General features: G+C 36.1%; 1 protein-coding gene across 6 annotated transcripts in view; it reads right to left on the minus strand.

Moving 5' to 3' along the window:
* Positions 1 to 3,687: 3,687 nt before the first annotated feature.
* Positions 3,688 to 17,629, minus strand: part of LOC143904254 (dystrophin, isoforms A/C/F/G/H) — a 483,734-nt gene continuing 469,792 nt past the window's right edge. For 4 of the 6 annotated variants that reach the window (XM_077418912.1, XM_077419080.1, XM_077418996.1 and 1 more), the window contains 11 exons: positions 9,595 to 9,854; positions 9,034 to 9,192; positions 8,620 to 8,756; positions 8,164 to 8,377; positions 7,794 to 7,879; positions 7,383 to 7,710; positions 7,181 to 7,292; positions 6,451 to 7,089; positions 6,232 to 6,346; positions 5,527 to 5,634; positions 3,688 to 5,025 (listed from right to left, as the gene is read on the minus strand). In XM_077418912.1, the coding sequence (XP_077275038.1) occupies positions 4,928 to 5,025; positions 5,527 to 5,634; positions 6,232 to 6,346; positions 6,451 to 7,089; positions 7,181 to 7,292; positions 7,383 to 7,710; positions 7,794 to 7,879; positions 8,164 to 8,377; positions 8,620 to 8,756; positions 9,034 to 9,192; positions 9,595 to 9,854 (2,256 nt within the window). In that variant the 3' untranslated portion in view covers positions 3,688 to 4,927. The remainder of the gene's footprint in view (positions 5,026 to 5,526; positions 5,635 to 6,231; positions 6,347 to 6,450; positions 7,090 to 7,180; positions 7,293 to 7,382; positions 7,711 to 7,793; positions 7,880 to 8,163; positions 8,378 to 8,619; positions 8,757 to 9,033; positions 9,193 to 9,594; positions 9,855 to 17,629) is intronic. The other 2 variants (XM_077418830.1, XM_077419233.1) reach the window with 1 other exon arrangement.

A 17,629-nucleotide genomic window follows, 5' to 3' on the forward strand; every position in this document is an offset into this window, starting at 1 on the left:
CAGTTAACTATATGTCAAGTGAACGGGGAAAAATAAATCACACACGTATCAGGAACATTTTTCGTGTCATAACCCGCAATTTATAATCGCCAAGATTGACGCGTTAACATTATAAATATGATTTATATCAACAACAACGATATTGCGGTACTTTAAATTAAAAAAATTAATCTGTAGATTGTATATTTTTCGGATAAATTATAACATTTGTCGCTTGGATCTTTGCGAAAATTTAGGAACGTAGGAATTCGTCGGGTTGTATTTGCCATTTTCGTTTTTTCCCCAAAGGTTGTTGTACGTTACACTTGCCTAACTCCCGCACATTTTACGATCGCGCTCTGGTCTATTTGCATTTTCTACCGGCTTCTATAAGGACGTTCGGTGCTCCGTGAGAAAAGCAGCGCCGACACATACCGACAGGAATGCTAGGAATTTACTTAATAACAACTTCCTCTTGTGTACATACGTGGCAAAACCAACCAGATAAATCTGGGCTCGCTTTCCGATATCACATATCCTTGCGTTCGCGTCTTTACTCACGTTTCGCTGAAAACGTGCCGTTTAATTGTGGTCTGCGCGCGATACAGATGAAATATATTAGAAGATATAATACCAATAAGTCTTAACTTTATACGGATTTAAAAAAATGTTTCTTGTTAATAGAGGTATTGCACAATCTCGTGTTTGAAATATTTTTAATGTAGTTTTGAAATTATTATATTTACATTTTTCGTAGGCTTAAAATATTATTTTCACCACTTTTGAATATCATCGTACCATTAGAGTGTTCACTCATAAGAATTATGAACGAATATATAAGTAAACATCCTTTTTAATATAAAGACAAAAGCACACACAATGTTATCGTCTACGTTTACTTATTGTTAGATCATTGATTATACGAATGTAACTATTATGCTCGGTCGTTTGGCTCAATATTGAATTAAACGTATACCGTATTTGAAATCGATTACGATCGGCCTTCGGACAGTATATGCACTAAATTTCTGTTTACGCGCATTGATACATATGTCACGTATTGATGACTCAATCGCCTGCATTGGATGTCTTCAACGGATGTCTCGCGATACAGCTTTGACAGAACATTCTCCGTTTTTAATGCCAACGATGAAATATCTCTTGCAACTTGTTCGCGAATGCTTGTAAGAAAATTTATTAATATATTTTCTTTCTATATAAAAAAAAATTGTAATGTTCTATAATAATTAAAGATTTGTATTGTAATGAAAGAATAGATAAAAAATTTCATAATCGTAATTTCGCGATTAACATGAAATATTCGCAAAGAACGTCGGGACAGTATATTGTACCTTAAAAAATGTGCAAACAGACGCGTAGATCTTCACAAGATGCAGATTAGTTTGATTTTCGTGTTAAGACTGTGTTGAAACTGTGTGTAAAACGTTAAAATGTGCAAACGATGCGATGCACCATAGTCACGGTCATATACATTAACAGTAAGCAAGTAGCAAGAATATTAGGATTCTGAGTATTTCTTGCAATGGTAACGAGCAGCATTTATAAGAGCATACCGCAGGTGTACTCACGCAATTCGCGATAGTCACACGCAAAGAAAGGGCAAAGCCTGGTTTGTCCTATTTAAAGAATTTTTTGGTCGAATAAAATATGGCGTGAACAAAATAATACCGAACGCGTTCAATGTGTGAAATGTGAAATGATAAAACTAGAAATTCATTAAAATACTATCTGATATTGCCATTATTGCAATTATTGAAAAAATTAGCCAATAATTCATACGTACGAATTATATATATATTTTTGCATTTCAGATGCCTCTAAGCAAGAATTGAAAATTTTTAGAATTTCTTGATGATCTTTACGTTAAATTGCTGACAGTATTAATGAAATTTGAGCTATCGGAAATACGCAATTTAAGAATACTATTTACATTGTTTTTTTCTAAAAGATTACATAATATTTCAAATTTGTTAAAATGTTATAAAAAAATAAGAAGAAAATAGAAGAAAATAAGAAGAAAATAGGATTTAAAAATTTAAATGGTCTGTTTTCGTAATTTATGTTTTATATTTTCTTATTCAATCTATAACAGTTTCTCACACTGACGCGAGCATTTAGTATTTCCTTTCATTAAAAAAAGAAAATAATATTTTAATGATGCATTCTACACAAGAATATGAGCCTATAATTATATATGGAAGTAGGTGGATGATTATTGATGTAAGAACTGCGAAGATAATAGTAGTAGAGTGAGAAAATCAGTAACAAAACATTTAATGATGCTGGCAGCAACTTTAATCATGATCTCTGATGCACAACTTCGTTATACATTTTGCCTTACATATCTTACAAATTATGTTGTTACATATTAATCGTCATTCAATCTATAATCGAAAAGTGCACATCGACATGAACAGGAACTGCAGAAGCAAGTAAATGGCAAAAATACCGAAGGTCTGATGCGGAATCTAGCTGTTGGAAAAATCTCAAGCAAATCAACTTTTAATTAAACAGCAGGCCAAATTAGAGAATTCCGAGTAGACAAGTCGCACTAACCTCATCATTAAGTTGAAAAAATAGTTGTCGGAAACAGATAAAAACCGTGGCGAATAAAAACCGACAATTTTCGGATTTGAACTCGGAACCTCTCGGCTCACTAGACCAGCGAACATCTCTCTGCGCCACGATCGCCACCTATTCTGGATACAAAATACATGTAAGAATAAAATACATAAGAATTAATCAATATAAAAAAAAGAATATATATATGAATTTTCTAGGAACTCAATCTAAGAGACGACTATGAATGGCCCGCTATCTCTTGGCATTATCTTACTGCAGCTGTAAATTCTTATAACGTGTGAAAATAAAATTCAAAGTATATGTTTAGAGAAAAAATATACAAAAAGATTTATATTCGTGTTATTTTTATTTAAGCATTTTGTCCCATATCATTTCAGTCATATTACAATATATTACAAGTAACGTAGTTACCTGTTTGATGTTGTACGCAGTATATAACTTTATTTTTATATGTCTAATCCTCTAAATTTTAAGGGAATCCTAAAGCCGTCTGTAATACCGACATTTTTACACTAAACGCATATCTTTTTATTGGCTTTCTTTATAGATTTAAAAAATCCTTCTCCAAAGTATACTGACATTTTTATTAAACGCATATTTTTTTTGATTTTATGAATTTAAAAATCCTTTTAAAAAAGTTAAATTAGCACATATATGTGCTAATGCTTTCCACAACGGTCGATTTTATACCGAGAACGAAAATAGTTTCAGAAATGCAGACAATAAGACGTCGACTCGTGACAACATTTGCTTCGTATAAAAATTGTACAATTTGTTGTTACAAAATAAGACCGTTGAGGGTGGATTACATCAAGAAATACTATACGGTTCTCAGAATTAGAATTAGATCTGTAACAAAAAAGTTATGCGTGTAGATCTATTATCGTGCAATGTAGGTACTATAACTTTTCAATCCTTGTCTATATTCTCATCTATACAAGGACAGACATAGGCCGGCAACATAGAAAATGATCGAAATTATCGACATTTTCGGAGTTCGGCCTTTGGTTTAGGATCCCCTTAATGCGGTATATTTTAATGTATGAAATCGCAAAACCAACAATTTTTCAACAAACTACAGACGGAGCTCGGAAACATATTCGATCGTTTTACACTCTATCAGGTGAAATCAATCTTCTTGTGACCTAACGACGTGAATAACAATTCATTACGTTCATTCGCAATGTTTATCGAATTGGTAAAATATGATAGTTGTTTCGTAGATATGTTTTTTTTTTTACATTTCGCAAACAGCCACCTCATCATCAAAAGTGATACAATAGCATTATTAACATATGGCATCTATGTGATATGTGTGAAAGAAAAAACAATATGCTGCGCATTTAATTCATTCAAAATAGAAAAATCACTCGCAAGGAAGCGAATCGCAGACTGATCACTCGATAACGGAACCACGGCGAGAGCTCACATTTCAATAATATCGTGGTGAATGTATTTTCTAGACAACTTTGTTACATATCAGAATACAGCCTACAGTTTATCGATTAGGTACTTATCAGTATATTCTTAGATATAATAACATCCGGCAGGCTTAAAAATAATAGACATTGCCGTTTAACATTCATTTAGAAAATCTAAAAAAATCATGTAACCGGATAAAAAATAAATCTGAAAAGTCGTAATGCGCGTCGCTCTGTTTCATTATAAAAAATTTTCTCTGTCTCGTGATTATCGATGTAAAATTCAAGAGCGTCGAATACAAGAAGGTCAGGTATGGATATACTGTCTATTTCCCATTATGTGTCATCATCTAAAATCGCAACATACATTGTGTAAGTTACGTCGAGGAAGAGCCCGTGGCAGTGAACAGAATGGGTATGTAAATATAAGCTACGTTCTATAATAGATTATGTGATTTGATACATTGCTTTTGCATGCATTGTTAATAATATTTCCTTCCGTGTTTTTTTTTATACTCATTAATATCTCTTATTCGTTTTGTATAGTTTAGCTATAGCAAGCATAACAATTGATTTCTCATTATGATTAGTTTTCATGATATGACATGTCAATATGTAGTAAAGTTACTCTCAGGGGACCGCCAAAAGCCAAACCATAATCGTCTTATCGTTATAATTCAGCTATACAATGACGTATATCAAAACTTATAAAATACCCAAAACCACCGTGAGAGGCGAGTCCCCTGACCCTGCATTTGCGCGGCAGATATACCGTGTATTCGTCTCTGATATGCGTTTAGAGCCAGACTTGTTATTGGTCGATAATTACGATTAAACGTTTACAACGTTTGGATGTCGAATAAATCTAGCATCGATCTAGCCGACTTCTAGCTTCTAACGGGACGAACGTCGTGATACAATTGTTATTTGAACGCCGGCGGCGGCGCCCGTTGCCCGTTCGTCTTCGACGCGTCCTCCGTCATGACTGTCACCAATTCGCCCACAGCTTTTCCTAAGTCCCCTGAAATAAAGAGAGAACCCTTTAACGTCTGTCCGTTTCTTCGCCGTTGCTACTGAGGTCCAGAATTCCTATGCTGTTAAACTCACGGTTTTACAATTAATTAGACAATCAACGTGCATACATTCCAATATACACAGAAAGGAAAAGATAAGCGTGGGATGAGTCGAAAAGAAGAGTTTAGGCATACAAATGCGCGATCAACGCTAAAGATTCCCGCATTCAGTTATCGTTAGATTGTCGATGTCATCCGTTGCGTATTTAAGTAACTTAATTAGTAATCCGATATTCATGTATTTAGGCGATTTTTAGTCCCTATGGAGAAGCACAGTGATCTCACCTTACATCCATTCTGTAGCGTGAAAACAGGAAGGCAACCGTTATTTTTATATCAATTTATTTCATATCAAGCAGAATGTCACGTGCATCGTGGAGATCGCGGGCATATAGTTATAGGTACTACAATAATTGACACACGATCAAATTTACATAGACTGAACGAACCTGCCATGTGCAACAGATTGCCCACATTGTGATTAACGCTGTGAGAATGCGGCGGTGGCGGTGGCCTCTCTAAACTGCTGACTCTGCCCTCGTTTGAGCTTCCTCCACCTATGTCCGTATACCCAATAGCAATAAGCTTATCTAATTTCCATAGCGTCTGATTAAATATGTATATACAGATATGTAAACAATAGGGATTCTTCACAATCAACGGGGATAATGAAGTAAAAGATTTATTATATTTTAACTTTGTGATATTTTAAATGATTGAATTTTCTAAAGTAGTTGATTTTTTGTGACTTTATTAATTTATTATTTTATTTGTTATCAATTTAATATTTCATGTGTTATATTAAAAAAGACAGAGCTCTTCTCCATGTGCAGAAAGCAATTTAAGTGAATGATATTCATCATTATTTCACACGCGTATCTACCTGTAATTGAAATCATCGAATCCCTATTGTATGAATATGTAGTTAGTGTAATATCAATAGAAAGGCATTAGATTCGGTTGTTGCATGAGTTACAAGTGTATATGGTGGTTATTACAGTCCGATTAATTAACTGCATTAATAGGGATCCCTAATTGAGATACCTAATTTATCGCCCCCAGATATTATCGTTTATTTCCCAAGGATTATAATCAAAATTTAGCTCTTTATTAAGTTTAAAGCTGTTTATTAGATTAGATTGATTAGAATATACCTGGAGAATCATGATAATGGCCATTCATTTTTGCTGGAGAGTCAGTTGCTAATTGTGATGCTGTTACACTTCGGGTTTGTAAAGTTCCGGTCTTCAATGGCGAAGAAGCGTTTGGCTAAAAAAAAATAATCAGATTGGAACCATTTTATATTTTCGTTATTTCTTCGAATTATATTAAAAATGAAAGAGCAAATATTTGAGATGCCACATTCGGCGTACCTCGTCTAGAAGCTGTCTAAGTCTTTGCAGTTGCGCCTCCAATTGGCGATTGTGGTCCTCGAGTAATTGCATGCGCGCTTCTAATCTTCCTTTATGCTGCCTCAACAGCTTAGCTTCCGCAATCATGTCGCAATCAGGCTGCCTAGTACCGTGACCGTCCTCTGGCGTTGAACCTGGCGTTTGCTTCGAGCGTAATCTTTCGTACTCTGCTTGCAGTGTCGCGTTCTCCTCTTCCAATTCACGTATCATCGCCTCGAGCTCCTCTCTTTGCTCGGCATCGATCGCTGCCATGACTTGGACCGGACTTCTGGGTACGTTAATATTGTCGCCACCGTTCAGACTCTGACAGTAGTGCGCTATCAGCTGATGTTCGTCATCGCTGTCCGGCGTGGAGTTACTTCTTGTACGCGATAGCTCAACCTCGGCGAGTCGAGAGGCGTACATTTCCAAACGAGAGTGCATATCTTGGCTAAGCGAGCTGTGTTGAGGCGACGGCGCCGGGCTTTCCAGCGCGTCTCCTTCTAGGACAGTTTGCACAGGCAAATAGCCAACTCTGGGATGTTTCTTGAAGTATCGTTTGGACTTGAATTTATTGCGCAACGCTCGCGTGAAGTCGCGCACGTCTTCACCGGAGGTTGTCTGTAAAGTAACAAACAAGTCGTTCAATGTATCTGATATAAAGATCGCTTCCTTTAATAATTCCTTAAGAAAATAAAGATGAATGTCTTACCGCCGTGCAATATTCTTGCATCGGATGCGTCAGCTTATGATTTTTTGCTTTGCGTCCTGAGAAGAAACAGTTCTGACACATGTCGAAGTTGAAACATTTCAAGCAACGGTATCTGAAATCCAGATATTTTTTTTGTCAACACATTTTGAAAATTTTATGTATACATATATCGATTTTTTTGATCAATAAAACGTAATCTCACCTGAATCCTATGATAGGATACTCCTTGCATATGTTGCACTTGGCTTGGTGTTTGGCGGTCTCCGCTGCGGATAATCTATGCAATACCGGCAGCCAGACCATACTCTGTGGCTCCTGCTGCAGCCAGCTCAAAAAGTGCACGGCCTCTATCTCGTTCTTATCTTTTCCCGCCTTCTCGAAGCAGCTGCGAACACTGGGCTCGATATTCGAACCTCCGAATGCCGCGACTTCGCCCAATTGTCTCGGCACTTGTATGCAATCATGCAACAGAAGTCCTAATTTTCGTTGATCTACCAGCCTATTGGGATCCGCAATCAAACGGAATAAATCTGTAAATAATATAAAATATTCCCATTAAATACACACCTTAAATACATTTAACTTATCAGGGAAAATCTTTTCATGTACTCACATCTATACTTCTCCTCCAAATGTCCTTTGCATAACAAAACCAAACCGACTTTGAACGAAAGTACTCGAATTTGACCGGTTCGTTGGCTGAAAATTATAGCGAAGAATAAGTTGTAAGTACTATGATAATGCTACGCATAATGTTATGAGGATTGCTAATATAACTTAAAGATTGGACGATCTTGTTCAATTGCTCAATATTATCTAATAATAATTATCCAGACAGCATGCATGTCTGATGGGTATCTAATTATCTAATTTTGTCTGAACTAGTCTGAACAAATATAAAAAAATATATATGTACTAGGTGTGAATCGAACATGAATAATAACAGATACGGTGACAATTTGATAGTTAAAAAATATATTCACTTAGTATACCTATCATATACATTGAGCAGCCAGTTGATGGCCAAGTCAATGCATAGAGGTACCGACACCTGCGTTGGATTGTCTGCTGCGATTACTTCGTACAGCGATGTCAGTACTGTTACCATATCGGGGATGTCGATCAGTTTGTCATTCTGCGCTCGAAGCCCGTGTGAATCGAACTGTTCCAACGCGGTGGAAAGGCTTAACATGTCCACTAAAAGTGACAAACAAAAAAATATATAACCGTTATATAATAACTATTCTACAATAAAAATAGAACATTTATTTATTCTGTAACTTTTTATTTTCAAGTTATTGGTATTAGAAAATAATAGAAATTTAAGATAAATGAAGATATTCTCATGGTAGCGATTAGTTTGCTAAATGCGCGTTTAAATAGCAATTAAACAGCAATAAAAAAATAATTTTGATTACCAGAGATGCGAAAATACTCACGGCACAGTCGCTTCTGAACGGTACGCAGTTTCATGGCGGTTCGATAAGCGGAAAAGCGAACTTCGTTTAGATCCGCGAGCGAAGACATCAGTTCTATCATTTTCGGATGATCCCAATGCGTAGTCTCCAAATGATGGCTGTAACAGATTTTATTTAAATTTATTTATTTAAGTATGTACACGAAGAAATATATAACATAATATAAAATAACGCAATAAATTTTTGGATATTCGAATTTATTAGATTCATTTAAATATTAAAATTGATTGGCTATTCGTTGTTACTTAAATATTCGATTAGATTACGAATGTTTCTTTTAGAAACATAAGACTCGATCGCCTCAGAAATAACCGTGCCGTACGGTTTGGGAATTTCGAGGCGACCGTACGGGTGGTGCAAAGGAAGATCGATTACTTGATATAGTAAGGCACTTTGGCGGGTGTGAGGGCTCTCTCCCATGGTGGTTCTACGCTGCTCGCGAGGAAAGCCTGACTACCCGGAGTGCTGCCATCCTTCCCGAATCCGCTTAGCAACTTGTAACGCTCGTCAACCGCTACTTGCAGCACCTTCCACCTGCGAAAACACACGAAAAAGTTAACGTCGGTTGCGTTCCCGAATTCAAAGCCCGTCGCAAGGCAGGCTGTAAAAATAAGTCTCACAGTGTCGGGCGAATTTTAAATCCTTTACTCTGATACCGGCGACACTTGCACGGAGTGACGCAGGAAAAGAAGCGTCTCAAATCCTTGGATGGTCGTAAAGAAGATATCTCGCGCGACTTTCGTTATTATTCAGATAGAATCGTAATGTCTGAAAAATTCCGACGTCGCGGATTGCTCGAAGGATTTCCACGATTAAATTCCACGTTTCCGTGAGACATCGTGCACATCGCTGATATTCATCGAGTTTTGCATAGAACTCGCGGTCGGAAGTCGCGCGATAAATTTTTACGCGGTCGTCAAGTCCTGCACCACATACCTGGTGTTCAGATCTTCGAGTTTCGCCAGTAGAGCGTGAGAAACGATGACGCTGCTCGATGCGAAGACGCTCGCCTGGTCGTTCGCGTCCTCGATGTTCCTCTGGATTGGTACCAGTCGTTCGCCAAATTTCTGCAACTGCTCGAGCAGTTCCGTCGCTTCGTTGGCGTCGTTTGGATTCTGCCAGCCGCTCTGGATCGCCTCGGCCGCGGCCATCCGCGAGGAGAGATCCTCGAGGGACTTTTGGAAGACACATATTTTCTGAAATCAAAACAGAAACCACTAAATCAAGACGTTCATCATTCGTTCATCATTGTTCGTCATTTATTTGTGGAGATTATAAATGATAATTGCTATATATGTATATTAATTTATAAGTTGATGTTTACTTGTACTTTGTACTAACTGTACAATTAAAGAAATATTATATAAAGAAATATCTCAGTTAAACGTGATTATTTTATGTCTTTCAATTGTCTCTACTGTTGAGTTTTTTTGTTTTAAAAAGCTATCGCCGATGCACTACACTATACATATGTATTTGTATACTACGCCAATAATAATACAATTGAATAAACTACTTAATGTTTTTGGCACCCCGTGATAGCATTTTAATTGAAGTAACAGCTTTTTTCTCAATGTAATGTATTCAATAATTGGTAGATATTCTCTTTGGCAACATTTCTTAAGAGATTACCAAGTGTATAGTACACTTTTATTTATTATCTAATATATTCAATAATTGATAGATATTCTTATACGCAGGTAACTCCGCAAGTATTACAAAATTTAAATAGAAATTGTGTTTAAACATTCCATTATAAGAAATGCAAATAATAAGAGCCAATCATCAAGTAACATACTTGACTGCAATATGATCTTGTAATTCTAATTACATTAATAGTTTCCTATTTTTTAATCTGTGTATACATGCATTGCAGATCCAATGTGGGCAACAGTGGACAGTCCAGCAGTGGACAACAAGAATCTAAAATCTACAATTTACTTTTTAAATTTATTAATGATTTACCAGATGAGATTCTTATGCAATACTAATTGCCTTATTAATTTTTATTATTAATATAATATTGCCAGTTAAAAAATTAAAATATGTATTCCTATTCAACCTAAATTCGAATTATATACATACTTATTCACATATAAATATTATTCAGTGTAATACACGCTTCACAATACGAAAGTGCACGAAACGTCCAAGTTGTTTTATTACCGTAATTACGGCTAAAAGTAATATTCCATGTATGAAGGAAAAAGCATGAGCTGCTATTTGCGAACGGACAGAAAAGTGGTAAGCATAATTGTATACGCACAGAATTTTATGGTCATGCAAGATGTATTTATCGTATTATCGTTTACATTTTTCGTAATGCATTTCAGAAGCACGCTGATATTATCGGGATCAAGCGCAATCAAATTATGACCACTTTAGGTAATTTTGTCTTTTGATTCGTAACTAATGCAATTTAGTTTAATCTTCAGTTGAGAAAAACCCCGGCGGAGTATTAAAAAAATTAATTGTTTTCTTTGACTCTATTTATAGTTTTCTGAATTGGGATTAAAAAGTAGAAATAACAGTTTAAAAATTTGATGCATTAAGTTTTTCTTAAGACAAATCTTGAAAATAAAAGAATCGAAAGAAATATGGAATTGTAAAAAAGACTTAATTTTCAAGAAACGTTACTTTAGAAGACTTACAAAATTTGAGATTTAATTACACAAAGGTAATTAATATAATAATAAAACTTAAAAAGTCAGAAAAATGGATTTTAGTTACATTTATGTTGAAAAAAAAACTTTGTTTTGAACTGATCAATAAATTCGTAGAAATTGTTAAATATTATTCAAAAAATTGTTATTAAAAAACTTATATGGTTATTAAAAGACATGGCAAGAAATCTAAGTCGGCAAAATAATAAAGCAAATAATTCCTTTGCAGCGAAATAATTTCTGCCGCTTCTTTTTTTCTAGCACTTGCGAAGGAGCGTACAAACAGAGAGATATGAGACAATCGCTAAGTACAAATGGCGTGCTCTCTCAGCCCTTTCAATTTTCATTCCTGGACCAGGCGCGGTAACCGCCGGCGTCGCGATAAAATTCTCCGGGCATTTATCAGTCGGCGATACGACACGAAGAGAGCAGAAAGAGCGGAAAAACGGAGGAGAAGGACGGTCGGTTGGTCCCACGATGGCATTTGCATTCCAAATAAACGCCGTCGACGGACGCTAAATCGCTCTAATTAGTCGTCTCCCTATGAAAGTGCTTTAAGCGTCCCTTGTTCCGAGAGCGGGATAAGAAAAAAGGCCGACACGTAAAAGCGGAGTGCGAATGGAAGAGAAAGAGAGAAGGGGAGAAGAAGTTAGGATCTTACTTCCGTGACGAAGGAAAGTAGGATGATCGAACCAATGAAAATGCCGGAAAAAGCGGAGTCGCACTCTTTGTTCTTAATCATTTAGAGAAAGAGCGATAATGTGAATTATCATTGATAAAACGTGCAATCGTGGAACGGCGAAAGTTCAAAAGCTGAATCGCTTGAAGATGAAGTATGCTGGTATTTTGCGCTGGATTTTATTACAAAAGAAATGAAATAACTCTCGACAGATTAGGGGATAAATAATTTCTAGATAAACAATATCGTTCATTTGTACAATATCGTTATGTTACATCATCGCGTTTAGTTTATGCATGGCAATCTGCTATATTTTATACGAAAAATAATTACCGTGATTACTGACCAGAGTTAAAATGTATTACAATTCTCGCGCGTTTGTATATGTATACATATACGTGTTACATGATAAACGGATGGTATGAATACTGCATCATCCGTGACGTGAATTGTGTCCAAGATAAAGCATCTCTAATAACGTTCGTGCTAATGAGGAATTATTGAGTTCAATGAAAACATAATTATTCAAAATGCTAAAACGCGCAATATGTTCTCGCACCGTTCTTGCGCCGTTCTCGCGTGCATCTGCACGAAATCAGTGTGAAAAAAATCGTTGTAACGAGTGCCACGGGGGCAATCTTGTTGGCGAACCAGATTTATCTCGGCGTATGCCCGCACGCACGCACTTCGCGTTCTGGTTACGTAATAAAAAGTACGAGAGTAAGAGACAGTAATTTGATTGTACAATATGAGATCTCTCCGCGAATATAGACACGCAAAGATGGGAGTTATTTAATACGCCTGAACTGATACGCGTGGCATGTGTTAAATGTAATACTCCGTGTTTATTTAGCCGAGATTTAAAAAGAGCGAGCTTTAAAGCGGAAGACGGTGCATTTTATAATCACGCGCTTTTACTCAGCTTTTACATAAACCAGCATCAAGTGTCGCTGGATAAAACTCGGGAAACAGGATTACAAAGTTTAACTCATCGAAAAAAACGCGCGATAGTATTTCGAGTAATTAAAAAGTAATTTGTAATTTAAAAGTTTTAATTAAAGCGTACGTTAGAGAAAATTTTTCTTTATACAAATAAATTTAATCTTTGGATGATATAATCCGTTAAAATTCAATGTAAAGTTTTGTTTATAATTTTATATGCTTTATACTTTGATCCATTTGATACATAAGCTGATTTATTCTAATTCTTCTTTTTTGTATTTCAAAATGTACATAATATATATAAAATTATAAATGAAATTTTTTTACGTAATTTAAAACTCAAAAACTCTCGATATCAAAATCTTCATTTCGGAATTATTAAATTCATATTTGTCTTCTTTTATATAAGAGATAGTACCAATGTATATTGTATATGACGAAATGTTTGCAATTCAGCTATTAATAAGAAAGTATTCTGCGCATCTTATACAGAAACTGTTCTGTATTTTATTCTACAAAGTAACATATAAAAAATAATCGAATAGGTGCATTTATACATGTATGTATCGTTAAATAAATTAGGAAAGAGAATCGGTCTTTACGCGCGACGTGTTAATCAAGTCGGCCGCAATAATTCGCTCGGCGAAGTGCACAGGAAGTACGCGCTGACACGCCGGCAAGTGACGCAGGCGCAGCCACGGTTCCGTCGTATAAATAAAATTACGACGAATAAAGAAAATAAGAAGAGAAACGCTGGAAGCTCCGGCCGGAAATGGAGAACCCGAGGACTTCATTCTAACGCTCTCTAACAAGAGTCGCGAAATAATAACCATCCTTCGATTCCGATTGGTTCCGCCGTGTTTCAGCGGAACAGACCCTAGACGGAAGTATAATAATTCCGCGAAAGGACGACGGTAAGAAAAAACTGGAATGCAACCATATTTCTGCGCAAAAGATAATTTCGTAATTTTAGCTTAGAATTAAAGCGACCCATATTTTTTCGCGTATCACATAAGTGACGATTGATCCAAAGATGCATGCGGGAAGCGGGACAAAAACTCGTAATCTTATCGTCCCTCTCAGAAGTTTTGCTTTCACAGTGCTGATGCTCTTGCTGAAACGTGGGGCACCGAGTAACTTTACTCAGACGTCGCACTTCGTGACTCTCATTATACAGGTTCTCCATTTTATTCCCGTGATAAATCGTGCCGAAAGAAATTCCGCCCGATTTTCGCCGGGAATGACGTGGACGGGTGACGGATTGTGCACCTGGACGTGAACTAATTGGCAGGTTCGTCGATAGCACGGGGCCTGGTTAGGCCTTCGCGTTTGAAAATCGTCGGGTCCGCCGGAGGCCGAGGCCAAAATAATTTCTCGCCGCGGCATCTGCAGTGTCATTTATTATATGGCCAACCGGGCAATTAAAGTTAACTCGGCCGTGTCCCGGCATCGTCCCCGCTCTCCCGTTCTCGACCTTTCCTCGGCGGTTTCCTCGTGTCGTACGTTCTGGCGAAGAATTCCTCTGGCTGTATGCACCATTCGTGGACCATTTGACAATTAGCTAATTTGACTTGCAATTCGTCGCGAGAGTTCTCGTTCCCTCTGCTTCTCTCGTTGCACCTTTTTTTTATAATTGTTACCGAGCGAATTATTAGTTAAATTTATACACGCGATTGACGAATGCGAAAAATTAGGAAAAGCGTTTTTTTTTTTTTAATAGAAATATTCAATCAAGACCCTGAAAGTATTTCTGCGAAGCAGCTTCACTGGAAAGGCTTTATCCTTTCTTGGAATTCTACCTGCGAAGATACTTTCATTCGCTGAACAAAGACGTAACTCAAGATGAGTCAGGTGCAAGTAAACAGAGAATTTGAAAGATTGCAACTTCTTAAAATGTTTCCAATTAACTGATAAAATATCACTCAGTTAAATTATCTCTCTCTCTCTCTCTCTCTCTCTCTCTCTCTCTCTCTCTCTCTCTCTCTCTCTCTCTCTCTTTCTTTCTGCAAAAGTATATTCAATTTCATACATTGCAATGAAAATTATATTAGTCGACTTCTACAAGATGAGTCCATTAAATTTAGCTCTTCATTATTTGGACTTTAGCTACTTGGTATTTTGAGCTTTGTTGGAAATATTAAATTGAGCTTTCTCTCTCTATAACACAAAATTTTTAAATAGAAAGATTGGTCTTTAAAAGAACGTTATCGGACAAGATTATTTCTATTACTTTTATTTAAATTAGCATTTTCGCGATGTTCTTTTCTTACGTTTATACGTAACATTGCTTTAGCTCGCAATTAGTTGCAAGAGTATCCTTTCTAAAAAAAGGCATGTTAAATCGATACTCGCATTTCTCGAAGTCTTCTCGAAAGTCTCGAATTGCTTTGTTGGCTCTTTTCCGCGATGCTGATTGATTCTGTTGCTGCGCTAACTTCGTGAGCGGCTGTCATAGCATATTTTAACAGTTGTGTGTAATATTGATTATATTAGAAAAGATGGATGCACGATGAAAAATACAGACAATGGAAACAGGGAATAACACAGACAATAGATTTTTAACCTATCGGGAGCCGTGTATTAATGTTATTACACCATCAGCTTTATTCTTGATTTCTTATTTCTAATTGCTAATATCTGTTCCTTGTTCCTTATATTTTTCATTGTGCGGAGGCCTTTACAATTATAATATTTAAAAACACTTCAATAAAAGGAGGAGCGAAACAGTAATGTACAAAACTTTCATATATAGAAGTTTTCTTGAACCGAGATCGTTATAAACTACGCTAAGAGACTTAGGTCCAGTTTCACAAGTGTCGGTTAACTTTTAACCTTAGATTAACTCACTCTTCGTCTTTTTCTAATGTCCTCCTTAAAAAGAGACGAAGAGTGAGTTAATCTAAGGTTAAAAGTTAACCGACACTTGTGAAACTGGGCCTTAGCCGTACAATATATTGAAACACACGCGGTATACGATGAATCTTATATGCAGTCATCCGCAGTCATCTTATATGCAGTCTCTATCTAGATAGGGATAGCATTCCACTAATCTCTGTACATTATATCTCGTATATTAGAAAAAGGAAACCATCGCATCGACGCGCAAGAGCGGCAAGGACCGCATGCTTCAGGGACTCGCGGTGGGGCATCTAGAAAAATTGAATATTTCAATTACATGTAATTTTCAATAATTAATTTTCATTATTTTCTAACTTACGTCCATGTAAACCCAGAGAAGAAACCCTCTCGGGTTCTTTCTCTGGAGTGATAAGTTGTCTCAGTTCCCACGAAATCCAATTCGGAACTGTGTCGACAGGGTACTTTTCTACGAAATAAATAAAAATTCAATAATAAAGCTCACTTATATTTTATTTTAATGTAATTTTAATTAACAGTGCTTACTCTCTTTTTTCTTTTTCGTATGCAAATGAACTATGTTCTCCTCCCAAGGATCCTCGGTAATTTCAATAATTTGATCCCTTTTCATAATATTGCGGATTGTAGTTCGCAGTTTTCGATCTCGAGCGCGATAACTCAATTGATCCATAATCCTTAACATTGGATAGGAACACTTATATGCAAAACTCCGAAAAATGTTATAATTTTCCTCTTTATCATCCGATAAAGCGGATAAATATTCGGCTGCATTAAATTTTGGATCTAGATCGCAGGGCAGCATAAAAAAGTCTTCCAGAGTTTTACGAAGTGCCATATCGAACACGTGTTAACGACCAGGAAAACTAACAAAAACTATGTCGCAGGACGACGCAGGATATAGAGCCATTATAAAGAATGCTACGTTCTTATCGGATGCCCTTTGAAACCCTGCAACTTTTGTCCAAAACATTTCTTATTATTAATTATCATACATATTCGGTCCTGAAATTGGGTGTGAGGTTAACACCCCATTTTTTCAATTACAATTTTTATATAGTATTAAGGCAGGAGACATTTATTACTAGAATCGTAAAATCCATATTACGGCCAAAATATTGAGAAAATCGCACTTTAACTATGATATTCGTAATCAGTAGCATCGCCTTCAAGCTGCTAAAGAGTGATTTTTTGGAAAAATGGTCAAAACAAATCTCTCGAGATTTTATATAAAAATATATTTTGGCCGTAATATGGATTTTACGATTCTAGTAATAAATTAACTCTTTTTATAAACATGAAAATATTCCTATATAGATACTCTTCGAAAAAAAGCTGGAACTCTCTAATCAGAAACTATTAAATTTTAAAGTAGGGGTGCCAACTTCACACACCCTTTTTATTTTACTTTAGTCTTTATATATTTGACTGTCTCAATTTAAATGCCACATCCTGTACAAGATTCTCTCATATACAGAAGTTTCCTTGGACCAAAGGTAGTTACAGACTACGCTAAGAGACTTAGCTGTACGATGTTGAAACACACCGTATACGATGAATCTTATAAGCAGCTTATACACAGTTTGTATCACAGTTTAACGTGTAAGTTTCCGTGCTTGTCCAGCCTATCACGAAGATCTTAACAACACAAGCAATCGTTGTAAAAGTACAATGCGTTCAGGAAAACCGCATTGCACATATGCATATCCGTTATTGACAAAGACTGCAAAATGTTATTATATCATAAAATATTTAGATACTTTCTGTAGTAGCAATTATAAAGAGTAGATTACATTGGACTTCAGATGAAAAA

The sequence above is a fragment of the Temnothorax americanus genome, unplaced genomic scaffold, assembly GCF_048541705.1.
Source record: "Temnothorax americanus isolate GAGA-0224 unplaced genomic scaffold, ASM4854170v1 Scaffold1, whole genome shotgun sequence".
Classification (NCBI taxonomy): Eukaryota; Metazoa; Arthropoda; class Insecta; order Hymenoptera; family Formicidae; genus Temnothorax; species Temnothorax americanus.